General features: G+C 43.0%; 1 protein-coding gene and 1 long non-coding RNA gene across 3 annotated transcripts in view; one reads left to right on the plus strand and one right to left on the minus strand.

The window, feature by feature from the left end:
- Positions 1–1,437: 1,437 nt before the first annotated feature.
- LOC106694899 lies at positions 1,438–2,263 on the minus strand. Its single transcript, XR_001345974.2, has 2 exons — positions 2,132–2,263; positions 1,438–1,828 (listed from the first exon to the last, which is right to left on the minus strand). It is a non-coding gene; the product is annotated as an uncharacterized LOC106694899 (long non-coding RNA).
- Positions 2,254–14,356, plus strand: part of CETN3 (centrin 3) — a 28,415-nt gene continuing 16,312 nt past the window's right edge. For both annotated transcript variants that reach the window (XR_002828083.1, XM_006081223.3), the window contains exons 1-2: positions 2,254–2,393; positions 4,255–4,387. Coding sequence is in view for 1 of the 2 variants with exons in the window: in XM_006081223.3 (XP_006081285.1) it covers positions 2,377–2,393; positions 4,255–4,387 (150 nt within the window). In the remaining variant the exon portion in view is untranslated. The remainder of the gene's footprint in view (positions 2,394–4,254; positions 4,388–14,356) is intronic.

The raw sequence follows: 14,356 nt of genomic DNA on the forward strand, positions 1-14,356 counted from the left end.
ATAGACTGAACATCAGGGTCATAGGCTGGACCTCCTGGTCATGGAATGGAAGTCTGGGTCATGGATGGAGGGCTGGCCCATGATACAGAAGTGGATTCTATGTTCGATATTTCGGCCCTGGAGTGGAAATCTGGGCCTTTGGCATTAATGTCTGGCACCAGGATGTAGGTCAGAGCACCTGATGGAGGAATGGGTCCCGGATGGAAGTTTAGGCACCCGGTATAGGACTGGATTATGGGTTTGAAATCTGGGATCCAGAATGCACATCTGGGCCTTGGCATGAATGTCTGGGACCCGGATGTTGTTCAGAATCCCGGATGGGTCTGGGCCCCTGATATAGGACTGGTTTGTGGGTTAGAGGCCTGGGCCCCCTGAATGGACATCTGGGTTTTGGCATGAATGTCTGGGACCCGGATGTAGGTCAGAGCCCTGGATGGAAGTCTGGGCACCAGATACAGGATTGTATTCTGGGTTCGAGGATAGGGTCCCTGGATTGAGTTCTGGGCCCTGGCATGAAGGTCTAGGCCCCTAATGGAGGTCTGGGTCCTGGCATGCATGTCTGTGCCTTGAATGGAAGGTTGTGTCTCAGAGAGAGGGCTCGGTTGTGGATTGGACATCTGGGCCCCAGGTGGAGGTCTGGTTCGTATGCTGGGCCTATGAGTCATTGAATGGAGGTCTGGGCCATGGATGGAGGTCTGGGCTCCCAATAGAGGACTGGATTCTGGGTTTGAGGCTTGGGCTCTGGAATGGATATCTGGGCCCTGTCATGAAATTCTGGGACCCGGATGTTGGTCTGGGTCCTGGGATGGAGGTCTGGACTTCACAGGGATTTCTGGGCCTTGGAAGCAGGTCAGGGACCTCAGTAGATGATTGGATTCTGGGTTTGAGGTCTGGGCCCAGGAATGGACATGGGAGCCTTGTGGTGTTTTTGTTTGTTTTGTTTTTAAGTGGTTTCTTTATCTCCTAAGTCATAGGCATCTATCTGGCTGTACCATCTTTTAAGTCGTTTTTAATCTAGTCTAGTCTCTTTATTCATGCACTGACTTATTGTAGAGAATGGACAATTATCTCCTTTGGAATGTGTTACTTTCTGGATTTGTGTGATTGTTTCTTGTGGTGTTTTTTTTTTTTTTTTTTTTTAAGTGTTTTCTTTATCTCCTACATTTCCTATAAAAGAAATTAGGTATTATTGTTTAATTAAGTTCACATTACACCTTCTTGGTTAAATGATGTAGGTTGTGTACTTCATACTGAATTACATCAGCAGACAGATAATCTCTGGTAATTCCCTAACTAGCAATGCTAATTTATACCATCAGATTATACTGGTAAAGTTACATTTTCTCTCTTGGGACCCGAAAGTCATTTGTGTGGTGGTGTTGTTCGGAAGTATGTGAAGAGACAGTTATCCATCACAAATAGAAGATCCGCTCATCATTTAACATAGTTATCTCCAATCCCATGCTTTTAATTTGTGTGCTTGTTTACTTCGCTTAATGTAGTCTTTGCCATACAGAAATGTCTCATTTTCATACGGTAAAATCTGTCCATCTTTACCTCTGCTTTTAAGGACGCCAGTCCTGTTGGGTTAGGGCTCCAGCCTTACTGTCTAGTAGGCGAGATAAACAAGTAGACACATTAAATACCAAAGGAGCTCCACAAAACTTGGCTGGGTAGTGGAGGCCTGGAAGACGGATGGAGGGCGAGGCCCCGGTACATCATGCGGACAAGCAGCTGACAGCACTGGAACACAGAGGACCAGAGCGAACAAATCCCTTCCGAGGAGGAGAGGCGAGAAGGACGGGCTGGGTCCAGCTTCACTAATGGGCTAATTATGCAACCGGTGATTATCCAAATACCTACAACCCCCGGCACCTGCCTCAGTCACTGGGCTGGTCTGGCAGGTGGAAGTAAATTCCGCAGGCTCTTTCCTTAGCGGCCCTCCCCTGCCATCCGGAGGTCGGCCTCCCTCCCTCCCCTTCGCCCTGAGCCTGGGCCCGGCCTCCCCACACTTGCCCACAGGCCCGAGCTTCCTCCCGCGAGGCGAGGTCCGCCCCCCGCCCCATCGCCACGCGAGGACGCAGATTCCTGCTCCGCAAAGGATTCGGGGAAACACTGCGGGCCAATGTACCGGCAGAGAGGTTCCTTTGATTGACGCGAAGTACGCCCAATGAGAGAAGAAGCCTGGAGACGCTTCCGCCACAGCGGCGGGGCAGTCGCGATGTCAACCAATCTCAGCCCAGAAGTGGCCGTCTCGAGGGCGGTCCCCGAGGCCGCTGAGATTGTGGGTGTCTGTTGAGCGGCTGGCGGGAGTCGTGCTACCTTGAGTAGGGGTTAAAGTCGTTCTTGAGAGGGACGTCTGTGTCCGGAGAGAAAATGAGTTTAGCTCTGAGGTCGGTAACGAGGCGGCGGCGATGCTCTCCACACCCCGGCAGCGGGCCCCAGGGCGGGTGTGGAGGGGAGGCCGTTGGGGGCCCAGGCGAGGAAGGGATGCATTTGGGTCGAGGAAAAGGAACCTCGGCCCCTCCTCCGGGCCGGACCCCTCACCCCGGGGGCTCCCGGGGGCCGCAGGTGCCGCGTCCCGTGCATTTCTGCGGAGGTAGTCACACCTGTCCACGCGTGGGGCTTGGAGCCGCCGAAAGGATGGGCTGTATTCTTTGCACGGAGGCGGTGAAGTCGCGCGAGGTTTCTCCCGCGTTGTTTCCGCGGGAAATCAGGCCGTGGAGCATCCCTGGATTCAGTTCCTCCTTCCCGGTTTCCGGCCCCGACCGCCGCCGCGCTGCTCATGACGTAGCTACTGTAAATTTTGGAAATAACACGAAACTCCCCCTTGCCGCTCACCCGGGGTCCTGCCGGACCGTGTGCCTGGAGACCCGCATCACCTAAATTTCTTAGTTTCTTGACCCCACATTGAGTTGGCCCTCTAATCCTCGGGTGCCCTGTCCCCCAACCTCATCTGGATGTTACTTTAAAAATAACGATGTAGTCACCCCACTTTGGGAGAGGTGCTGCCCTGTCCCCCAGCCTCATCTAGATATGTTACTTTAAAAATAACGATGTAGTCACCCCACTTTGGAAGAGGTGCTGTGTTGTGCTCACGGGTAACGTGGTGCCTTGGATGGGGTCCGTTGGGTCGGTTTTGGACCGGGCCGTTGGGAGCCGTGGGAAGGGAAGGACTGACGGCGGGACGGACAGGCTTGGGCGCAGCCTCTGGTGAACGCACGATGGCAGCTTCACCCGGTCCCCTAGCTTTTTTTACCGCCTGCCGCCCCCCCCCCCCCGTCTTTTTTGGGGGTAGATTTTTAGAGGACAAAACTTCAAATGCAAATAGGTAGCCTGTTGTAGTAAAATCAACTGGGTTTTACATTTTAAGGTTTTATACAATTTTCTGTTCCAACATTTATACGAGTGTTGAAGTCCCATTTGGGTCAACATCTCTTAAGGAAGACATTTCTAGCCTTTAAAATAAATTTCCTTAAACATTTTTTCCCCCCAGAGTTTGTGAGAAATTAAATGTAAATTTAAATGTTGAGATTTATAAGACCATTGACTTAACATTATATAGAATTGGCGCAAATAGATACTTTTTAGGCGTTTGATAATCGTGATCTGTTTGGACTCAGTATTTCGGCTGATTTGTTAATACCGACCAAAGAAATTATGAAGTGCCACCCTGTTGGAAATATGTAATCTGAAAACATTTCTAATCTACAATGCCATCGTACTTTGTAAGTTAATTGAAAAATTATGTCTTTTTGGTAGTAATTTTGATATCTTATTTATAAAACACTGTCAAAAGTAAATCATACATAGTGAGAGTCAATTACAAATTTAATTTTCTTTTAAAAAATGTTTTGTAGATTGATGTGAATAATAAGTATGTATGCTTTGTTTTTTGTTGGGGTTTCTGATATGAAGCAATGTTTTTTATTCACAGTTCTTCTTCCACAGTAATATTAGTGGGAATAAATCAGAGCTAGGTCCTCATTTTTTTTTTTTTTTTAAATAACCTGTAACATTTCTCAGTTTTGGGAAGTGCAAATTTATAGCAGCTTCAACTCTGCAATAAGTAGGGCTTTTACTCATATAAGGAAATTTTTTTTCTCAAAATATATCCTTTTAAGAAATTTAGAAAGTTATTCACTGGCTAAGATTTATGGTTGCATTTTTGAAATCTTATTTTAATCATCTAGACTGTAGAGGCATAGGAGAATAGGAATTAAGTGGACTAAATAGACTGTTTTCATTTTATAGAAGTGAACTTGTAGACAAAACAAAGAGGAAAAAAAGAAGAGAACTCTCTGAAGAACAGAAACAAGAAATTAAAGATGCTTTTGAACTATTTGACACGGACAAAGATGAAGCAATAGATTATCATGAATTAAAGGTAATGATAGACTTTAAAACATAGTATATTTTTTCTGTTAAAATGATTTGCATTTTTGACAGTTGGCTAAAAATACATTTCTAAATAAGTATTTTAACTAAACTAGTTTTAGAAATATGAAACTATTTTAAACACTTCAGTTCAGTGCTACAATAAAATTGAATAGTTCTAACATCTTTTTAGAAACTCCTTTTTCATATAAAATGAATAGTATTTTAAATGTAAAAATACATTCCTATGGAGGGGCTTATTTTTTATTTACATAATTAAAATTTTTTGAACTACAGGATTTAAACAGTTCTTACTATATTTTTTGACCACTCATTCTTTTTTCAATTGGGGGGGTGTTATTTGTCTTTTAATTTGAGTATGTTCATAAACACAGTCTCAACTTAATTTCTCTGGTGCAAACAACATAATTGATGTGTGATATTGACACACTAATGGGGGAAAATGTCAACTTTAAGGCTTGGAATCTATACTAATAATAAAGGAATGTGCAAGTTGTCTGGGATGCTGTCACAGTAACAGTAATGACCAAACAGCAGGCTGCGTGGGGCAACCAAGCCAGCAGGGGCGGGGGGGGGGGGGGCAGTTGGGGGTAACCAGGTGGGGGGGGGGGAAGGAGGCGCACACGACCAGGCCGGCAGGGGTGGCAGTTAGGGGTGATCAGGCAGGTGAGCAGTTAGGAGCCAGCGGTCCCAGATTGTGAGAGGGATGTCCGACTGCCGATTTAGGGCTTAAACCGGCAGTCGGACATCGCCTGAGGGGTCCCCGATTGGAGAGGGTGCAGGCTGGGCTGAGGGAACTCCCCGCCTCATGCACGAATTTTGTGCATCATGCCTCTAGTTATTTATAATGATACAAGGGGAGATTGCTGTTAGGATAGTATGGGTCTGACACTCAACACAATGAGAAAGGTGGCTTTTTTGCAGCTCTTTGGCTCTCTTTTCCACATTTATCTTTTGTTGCTGCTGTTTGTTTTAGTTACCTAGGTTTTATCTGTTTTTCCTTTATAATGTCTCTTTCATTTGTTGCCATTGTTATTATCTTGGTTGGAGAATCTTATTTCATATCTGGAATTTTCTAAGTGGTTTCTTCATTTCTAGTTTACCCTGTACATTCATCTTTCTCAAATCCTTTCCCCATATTGTTCAATACTTATGAACCTTTGGTGGCTCCTTATTATACACTGCATAAACTTCAGATTCCTTTGATTTTTATTAAATGTTCTCCACACTTTTTTTTTAAAAAATATATTTTATTGATTTTTTACAGAGAGGAAGGGAGAGAGACAGAGAGTCAGAAACATCGATGAGAGAGAAACACCGATCAGCTGCCTCCTGCACACCTCCTACCGGGGATTTGCCCGCAACCCAGGTACATGCCCTTGACCGGAATCGAACCTGGGACCTTTCAGTCTGCAGGCCGATGCTCTATCCACTGAGCCAAACCGGTTTAGGCAGTTCTCCACACTTTTACTACCACCTACGTTTCTCATTTGCTAACTCCTTTTTCTACCTGAGCACTTCCCATTCAGATAAGATAAGCTGCTCTGTTCACTGTTCTTAAGGTTATTCAGCTTATTCTTTATTTTGGTGTCTTTTTTTTTAAATTTCTTTATTAGTTAAGGTATTACAAATGTGTCCTCATCCCCCCCATTAACCCCCATTCTCCCCCCCCCTCCCCCACTCATACTCTCATCCCCCTGTTGTCCATGTCCATTGGTTTGGCTTATATGCGTGCATACAAGTCCTTTGGTTGATCTCTTCCCTTTACCCCCTCACTCCCCTACTTTCCTTCTGGGGATTGATAGTCTGATCGCTGTTTCTCTGTCTTTGGATCTGTCCCTGTTCATCAGTCTATGTTGTTCTCTATAATCCACAAATGAGTGAGATCATGTGATATTTATCTTTCTCTGACTGGCTTATTTCACTTAGCATAATGCTTTCCAGTTCCATCCATGCTGTTGGAAAAGGCAAGAGTTCCTTCTTTTTTACCGCAGCGTAGTATTCCATTGTGTAGATGTACCACAGTTTTTTTTAATCCACTCATCTGCTGATGGGCACTTAGGCTGTTTCCAAATCTTAGCTATGGTGAATTGTGCTGCTATGAACATAGGGGTGCATATATCCTTTCTGATTGGTGTTTCTAGTTTCTTGGGATATATTCCTAGAAGTGGGATCACTGGGTCAAATGGGAGTTCCATTTTTAGTTTTTTTTGAGGAAGCTCCATACTGTCTTCCATAGTGGCTGCACCAGTCTGCATTCCCAACCAGCAGTGCAGAAGGGTTCCTTTTTCTCCACATCCTCTCCAACACTTGTTGTTTGTTGATTTGTTGATGATAGCCATTCTGACAGGTGTGAGATGATACCGCATTGTCGTTTTGATTTGCATCTCTCGTATAATTAGTGACTTTGAGCATGTTTTCATATGTCTTTCGGCCTTCTGTATGTCCTCTTTCGAAAAGTGTCCATCTAGGTCCATTGCCCATTTTTTATTGGATTGTTTATCTTCCTATTGTTAAGTTTCATGAGTTCCCTGTAAATGTTGGAGATTAAACCCTTATTGGTGATATCATGGGAGAATATGTTCTCCCATGTAGTGGGTCTTGTTGTTTTGTTGATGGTTTCCTTTGCTGTGCAAAAGCTTTTTATTTTGATGTAGTCCCATTTGTTTATTTTCTCTTTAGTTTCCATTGCCCTAGGAGCATTATCAGAGAAGAAATTCCTTTGGCATATGTTTGCGATTTCACTGCCTGTGGTTTCCTCTAGTATTTTTATGGTTTCCTGTCTTACGTTTAAGTCTTTTATCCATTTTGAGTTTATTTTTGTGTATGGTGTGAGTTGGTGGTCTAGTTTCATCTTTTTGCATGTATCTGTCCAATTTTCCCAACACCATTTATTGAAGAGACCGTCTTGACTCCATTGTATGCTCTTGCCTCCTTTGTCAAATATTAATTGGGCATAGTGGTTTGGGTCGATTTCTGGGTTCTCTATTCTATTCCATTGATCTATATGTCTGTTCTTGTGCCAGTACCAAGCTGTTTTAAGAACAGTGGCTTTGTAATACAGTTTGATATCTGGTATTGAGATCCCACCTACTTTGTTCTTCTTTCTCAGGATTGCTGCAGCTATTTGAGGTCTTTTTTTATTCCAGATGAATTTTTGGAACGTTCGTTCTAGATCTGTGAAATATGCCATTGGTAATTTAATGGGGATTGCATTGAATTTATAGATTGCTTTGGGTAGTATGGACATTTTGATGATGTTGATTCTACCAATCCATGAACACGGTATGTTCTTCCACCTGTTTATGTCTTCCTCTGTCTCTTTTTTCAGTGTCCTGTAGTTTTTCGCATATAAGTCTTTTACCTCCTTAGTTAAGTTTATTCCTAGGTATCTTGATTTTTTTGGTGCGATAGTAAATAGGTTTGCTTTTTTAGTCTCACTTTTGTAAGTTCACTATTGGTGTAAAGAAATGCCATGGATTTCTTGGCATTAATTTTGTATCCTGCTACATTGCCGAATTCATTTATTAAGTCTAATAATTTTTTGATGGAGTCTTTAGGGTTCTCTATGTACAGTATCATGTCATCTGCAAAGGACAGTTTCACTTCTTCTTTTCCAATTTGGATGCCTTTTATTTCTTCTTCTTGTCTGATCACAATGGCTAGTACTTCCAGTACTATGTTTAACAGGAGTGGTGAGAGGGGACATCCCTGTCTTGTTCCTGTTTTTAGGGGGAATGGTTTTAGTTTTTAGTTTTTGCCCATTGATTATGATGTTGGCTGTGGGTTTGTCATATGGCTTTTATTATGTTGAGGTATGATCCCTCTATTCCTATCTTGCTGAGAGTTTTTATCAAGAAAGGGTGTTGGATTTTGTCAAATGCTTTTTCCGCATCAATTGATATGACTGTGGTTTTTTTCTCTCAATTTGTTTATGTGATGTATTACGTTTTTTGATTTGTGGATATCGTACCATCCTTGCATCCCTGGGATAAATCCTACTTGGTCATGGTGTATGATCTTTCTGATGTACTGCTGGATCCGATTTGCTAGGATTTTGTTGAGGATTTTGGCATCTATGTTCATGAGGGATATTGGCCTGTAATTCTCTTTCATTGTGTTGTCTTTATCTGGTTTTGGTATTAGGGTGATGCTGGCTTCATAGAATGAGCTTGGAAGTGTTCCTTCCTCTTGAATTTTTTGGAATAGTCTGAGGAGGATAGGTTTTAGTTCTTCCTTGAATGTTGGGTAAAACTCCCCTGTGAAGCCGTCTGGCCCCGGGCTTTTGTTTGCTGGAAGCTTTTTGATTACTGCTTCAATTTCCTCCATAGTTATTGGCCTATTGAGATTTTTAGATTCTTCCTGATTAAGTTTTGGAAGGTTGTATTTTTCTAGGAATATGTCCATTTCTTCCAGGTTGTCTAGTTTGTTGGAGTAGAGTTGTCCATAGTATTTTCTAACAATCCTTTGTATTTCTGTGGGGTCTGTTGTTATTTCTCCTCTTTCATTTCTGATTTTGTTTATTTGGGTCCTCTCTCTTTGTTTTTTGGTGAGCCTGGCTAGAGGTTCATCAATCTTGTTTATCCTTTCAGAGAACCAGGTCTTGGTTTCATTGATCTTTTGTAATTTTTTGGGGTCTCTATGTCGTTTATCTCTGCTCTGATCTTTATTATTTCCTTCCTTGTGCTTACACTGGGCTTTTCTTGTTGCTCTCTTTCTAACTCTTTGAGTTGTAGGGTTAGGTAATTTATTCTCATTGTTTCTTGTTTCTTGCAGTAGACTTGTAGAGCTACGAACTTTCCTCTCAAGACTGCTTTCGCTGTGTCCCATAGGTTTTGGATTGTTGTGTTTTCATTGTCGTTTGTTGCCATGATGTTTTTTATTTCTTCTTTGATTTCTCTGGTAACCCAGTCATTGTTTAATAGCGTGCTATTTAGTCTCCATGTGTTTGATTTTTTTTGGATTGTTTTTATTGTAGTTGATTTCCAGTTTTATGCCATTGTGATCTGAGAAGATGCTTGATATGATTTCAATCTTCTTGAATTTGAAGAGACCTTGCCTGTGACCCAATATATGGTCTATCTTTGAAAATGACCCATGAGCACTTGAGAAGAATGTATATTCTGTGGCTTTGGGGTGAAATGTTCTGAAGAGGTCAATTAATTCCATCTGATCTAGTGAGTCATTTAGGATTGATGTTTCTTTGCTGATTTTTTGTTTAGAGGATTTGTCCAATGGTGATAATGGGGTGTTAAAGTCCCCTACTATGATTGTATTGCTGTTAATCTCTCCCTTGATCTCCTCCAGAAGATTTCTTATGTATTTGGGTGCTCCTATATTGGGTGCGTATATGTTTACCAGAGTTATTTTTTCTTGTTCGATTGCTCCCTTTAGTATTATGAAGTGGCCTTCCTTATCTCTTTTTATGTCCTTCACTTTGAGATCTAATTTGTCAGATATAAGTATTGCTACCCCGACTTTTTTTCCGCTTCCATTCACCTGAAAAACCTTTTTCCATCCCTTCACCATCAGTCTGTGTGCGTCTTTTTTTCTGAGGTGTGTTTTCTGTAGACAGCAGATATATGGGTCATGTTTTCTTATCCACTCAGTTACACTATGTCTTTTGATTGGGGCATTTAATCCATTTACATTTAAAGTTATTATTGATAGATACTTGTTAGTCGCCATTTTTATTCTTTACCCCTGTGTTCCTTCTTTGTTTCCTATTTTTCCTTTTTACAGCAGACCCTTTAGCATTTCTTGCATTGCTGGTTTGGTGGTAATAAACTCCTGTAGACCTTTTTTGTCTGTGAAGCTCCTGATTTCACCCTCAATTTTGATTGATAGCCTTGTTGGGTACAGTATTCTTGGATTCAGACCCTTCCTTTGCATGACTTTGTATTTTTCATTCCATTCCCTTCTTGCCTGATGTGTTTCTGTTGAGAAATCAGTCACTAGTCTGATGGGGAATCCTTTGTAGGTAACTTTCTGTCTCTCTCTGGCTGCTTTTAAGATTCTTGTTTTGTCATTGGTGTTTGCCAGTTTAATTATAATGTGCCTTGGCGTCGGTCTTTTGGGGTTCATTTTGTTTGGGACTCTGTCAGCTTCTTGGATTTGTGTGAGTTTTTTCTTCCCTATATCAGGAAAGTTTTCTGTCATTATATTTTCAAACAGGTTTTCTTTCCCTTGCTCAGTTTCCTCTCCTTCTGGCTCCCCTATTATTCGGATGTTCTTTCGTTTCGTGTTGTCCCAGAGTTCTCTTAGGCTCTCCTCCTGCTTTTTAATTTTTTTTTCTAGAAGCTGCTCTGCTTGGTTATTTTTTCCTACCTTGTCTACTAGCTCACTGATGCAGTCCTCTGCTTCTTCTAGTCTACTGTTGATGCTTTCTATTGAGTTCTTTATAGCAGTGATGTCATTTTTCATTTCTTCTTGGTTTTTCTTCATTTCCCCTTGGTTCTTACGCATATTGTTGAATTTGTCTTCCATTCTTTTCATCCACCTTATGGCCATTTCTCTGAATTCTTTCTCTGACAGGTTGCTTGCCTCCATTGCCTCCATTTCATTTACTTTTTTTTCTGGTGATGCCTGTTTTTCTTTCATATGTGGGCTGTCTCTTTGTCTCACCATGATCTCTCTTCTTCAGGTGTTTGGTTATGTAGTTCTTTCTCCGCTGCATTGATTTAAAGGCACAAAATACAACACAACAAGGCACAACATACAAGGCACTGGACACAAATGTATTCACGATATTAATAACCCCAAATAAAGGTGACCACCCGAGCAAAGAGAATTAGGGGATAAAGAAGAAAGAAGAGAAACAGATAAAAGACAAAAAGAAAAAATAGGAGTGCAAAAATGAAATTGGGAAAAGGGAGAAAAAAAAGTAAGAGAGAAAAGAGAGAGAATGAAATAGAAGAGGGGAAGAGACTATTTATATGGAGAGAAAACTCCAATAGAACTGCCACTAATCCCAACCAATTCCAGCAACAGATCCCTGGAGATGAATGCAAACTAAAAACAACCACTAATATCAAGCAAGGCGAAGGAAAATGGAAGCACAAAAATAACCGGAGAAAAAAAAACCAACAAAAAAATAAAAAGCAAAAGCAAAACAATCTCACAAACAAGCATAAAAAACCCCAATATACTCAACAATCAAGCAAACAATAGCAAAACGACAGAGAGAAAAAAAAAATTTGGATAGTGAAGAACGATAAGAGAGGTGTATATGGATTTAGAGCAGGGGATTGGAAATTAGATATATAAGTAGGGTGAAATTTAGACAGGGGGTAAAAAGAAGGAATAGGGAAAATCTAAAGCTGGAATAGGGTAAGAGAAACAGGACAACAAAAGGGGAAAAGTGAGGAAGAGAGTTTTGGCATAAAGGTAAAGTTGAGGTAGAGAAAAATGATGCTAAAGGAACGATGAAAATAGAATGTAGAACACTAATCCCAAAATAAAATAAAGAGAAAGTAAAATGACACTTTAAAAAATGGTAAAATGGTAGTAGTAATAATACTGGTTAAAAATAAAAATGTAGTAATTAAAAAGGTAAAATCAGGTGATGAAAAAAAATAAAAAAATAGTTTCTTAATTAAAAGGTGAAAAAAGAATTAAAAAAAAATAAAAATGTGCAGTAGTGAAGGTGCTTTAGTTCCTCTACTCTTCTTTTTGGCACGCCTTAGTCCTGCCAGGTATTCAGGAGAGTGTTGAATTTCCCTGTGATACACTGTTCCTCTGTGTTGTAAACCACAGTCCTGATTTTAAGGCAGTCCGTATTTGTTTCCCAGACTGCCTTTATTTGTGTTTACAGAAGAGTCAGTTCGTGGATCAGCCCCTGGGTGGCATTGTTTCTGGATTGACCTCTGAGGCTATAAGTCCTCTCTGTCCAGCAGTTAGGGTTTATTTTCCCTATCGCACTTAAGACTGGTTTGTGAGAGTCGACTGCCCTAGAGCCTGTTCTTTAATCGTTACTCCCCGCTCTGTTTCCCAGGTTCCACAAAAACAACTTTTGCCTGCAGTCTCTGTGAGTGACCCCAACTGGGCAATCCCATGCACTGGGTTTAATAATCAAACGCAAAGATTTAAGGGGAAGAAAAATAACAAGAGCTTGAGAAGTTGCGAGAATTCGCAACCCTCCACCTTCCAGCTCTGTGCGCAGTCTCTTCCGCGCGTCCTCTCTCCCCTGGCACTAAGCAGCCGGCACACTGGCAAAATCTGAGGCTGCTTTTTTGCATCCAGTCCAGCTATGGGCTTATTTTTAGCGTTCCCTTCTGCCAGCAGCCCTGCGGGAGCCCTTCCACACTCGCGGATCACACTGGCCCCAACGGCCGCAGACTTTGTGGGGCGCAGATTTCCCCAGTGCGCGTTCCTCTCTCCAACCTGAATTGCAAACCGCACCTTTAGGGGAAATCTGACCTTTTCGTGAGGAGAAGCAGGGTTCCTCTAAGTCCACGTAGTTGCGCTGCTTGAGATCCGTTGTTTCCGGGTTAGTAGCCGATCTCTGGATGCTGTGGATGCCGGGTCTTTGGATGAATACACTTCCAATAACAGTCACTCAAGATGGTGTGGTCTCTGGGGCTGAGCCGGCGCTCCGGGAGAGATTTCAGCCGCAGTCTCCAACCGTGCCCTTTCTCCGGGAGTCCTCTATCTTTCCCGGCTGCAAAATGTCTCCCAGCTGAATATCTTCTGCTTATTCGGGCTGTATGTTACCCGTTTCAGCTGCTCACCCTTATCTGCTCCGGGACAAGGCACGGGACACGTCCGTCTATACCTCGGCCATTTTCTTCCTAGTTCTATTTTGGTGTCTTAATACCAGTAATCCTTTTCTAAATATCCTTCTGTTTCACTAATCCATATATCAAGGAACAACTTGAATCCCTCCCAAGTTTTAACTGGTAACATGTCTCTGCTTCCTTTATATGTGTGTGTGTGTGTGTGTGTGTATGTGTATGTGTATATATATATATATATATATATATATATATATATATGCCTAAGCGACCAGCTGACCGGCTGACCATCTGGTAGCTATGATGTGCACTGACCACCAGGGGGCAGACGCTCAACACAGGAGCGGAAACCATAGGCATGGAAACATGGAACAGACTGATGAATCTCAGAGAGAAGGGGGGAGAGGGGAGGGCAGGAAGAGATTAACCAAATATCTTTTTTTTTTTTTTTAACACATTTTTATTGATTTCAGACAGGAAGGAAGAAGGAGAGAGAGATAGAAACATTAATGATGAGAGAGAATCATTGATTGGCTGCCTTCAGTACACCTCCTATTGGGGAACAAGCCCGCAACCCAGGCATGTACCCTTGACCACAATCGAACCTGGGACCCTTCAGTCCGCAGGCTGATTCTCTATCCACTGAGCCAAATCAGCTAGGGCCACCAAAGATCTTATATGCATACTAGAGGCCTGGTGCATGGATTCGTGCACCTGTGGGGTCCCTCGCCTGGCTGATCGGGCTGAAACCAGTTCTCCAACATCCTCCGAGAGGTTCCAGATTGTGAGAGGGTGCAGGCCAGGTTGAGAGACCCCACTTTTACATGACTCCGTGCACCGAGCCTCTAGTCTGTATAAAAAGCCAGTGACTGTAACGCCAGAATGACCGGTTGCTATGATGCCCACTGTGGCCAGCGAACCGGCCTGATCCGGGGGTGGGGCCGGCTGGCCAACCTCCCGCAGCCCCTCCCCCCGGCTGGCCCCACCCCTGATCGCCCCCCCAACCCCAATAGTGGCCAGAGCCAGCCAGCCAACCTCCTGCAGCCCCTCCCCCTGGCTGGCTCCACCCCCGATGGGCCCCCACCTCCCCCATTGGCCCGCAGCCCGTACCCCTGGCAGGCCCTGCCCCTGATTGCCCCCCTTACCCCAATTGGGGGTGGGGGTATCTGGCTAACCTTTCTGTTATTCTTTTCCCCAATTGCACTCCGACTTCAATGGTACGACTA

Source organism: Myotis lucifugus, unplaced genomic scaffold, assembly GCF_000147115.1.
Source record: "Myotis lucifugus unplaced genomic scaffold, Myoluc2.0 scaffold_0, whole genome shotgun sequence".
NCBI classification, from domain to species: domain Eukaryota; kingdom Metazoa; phylum Chordata; class Mammalia; order Chiroptera; family Vespertilionidae; genus Myotis; species Myotis lucifugus.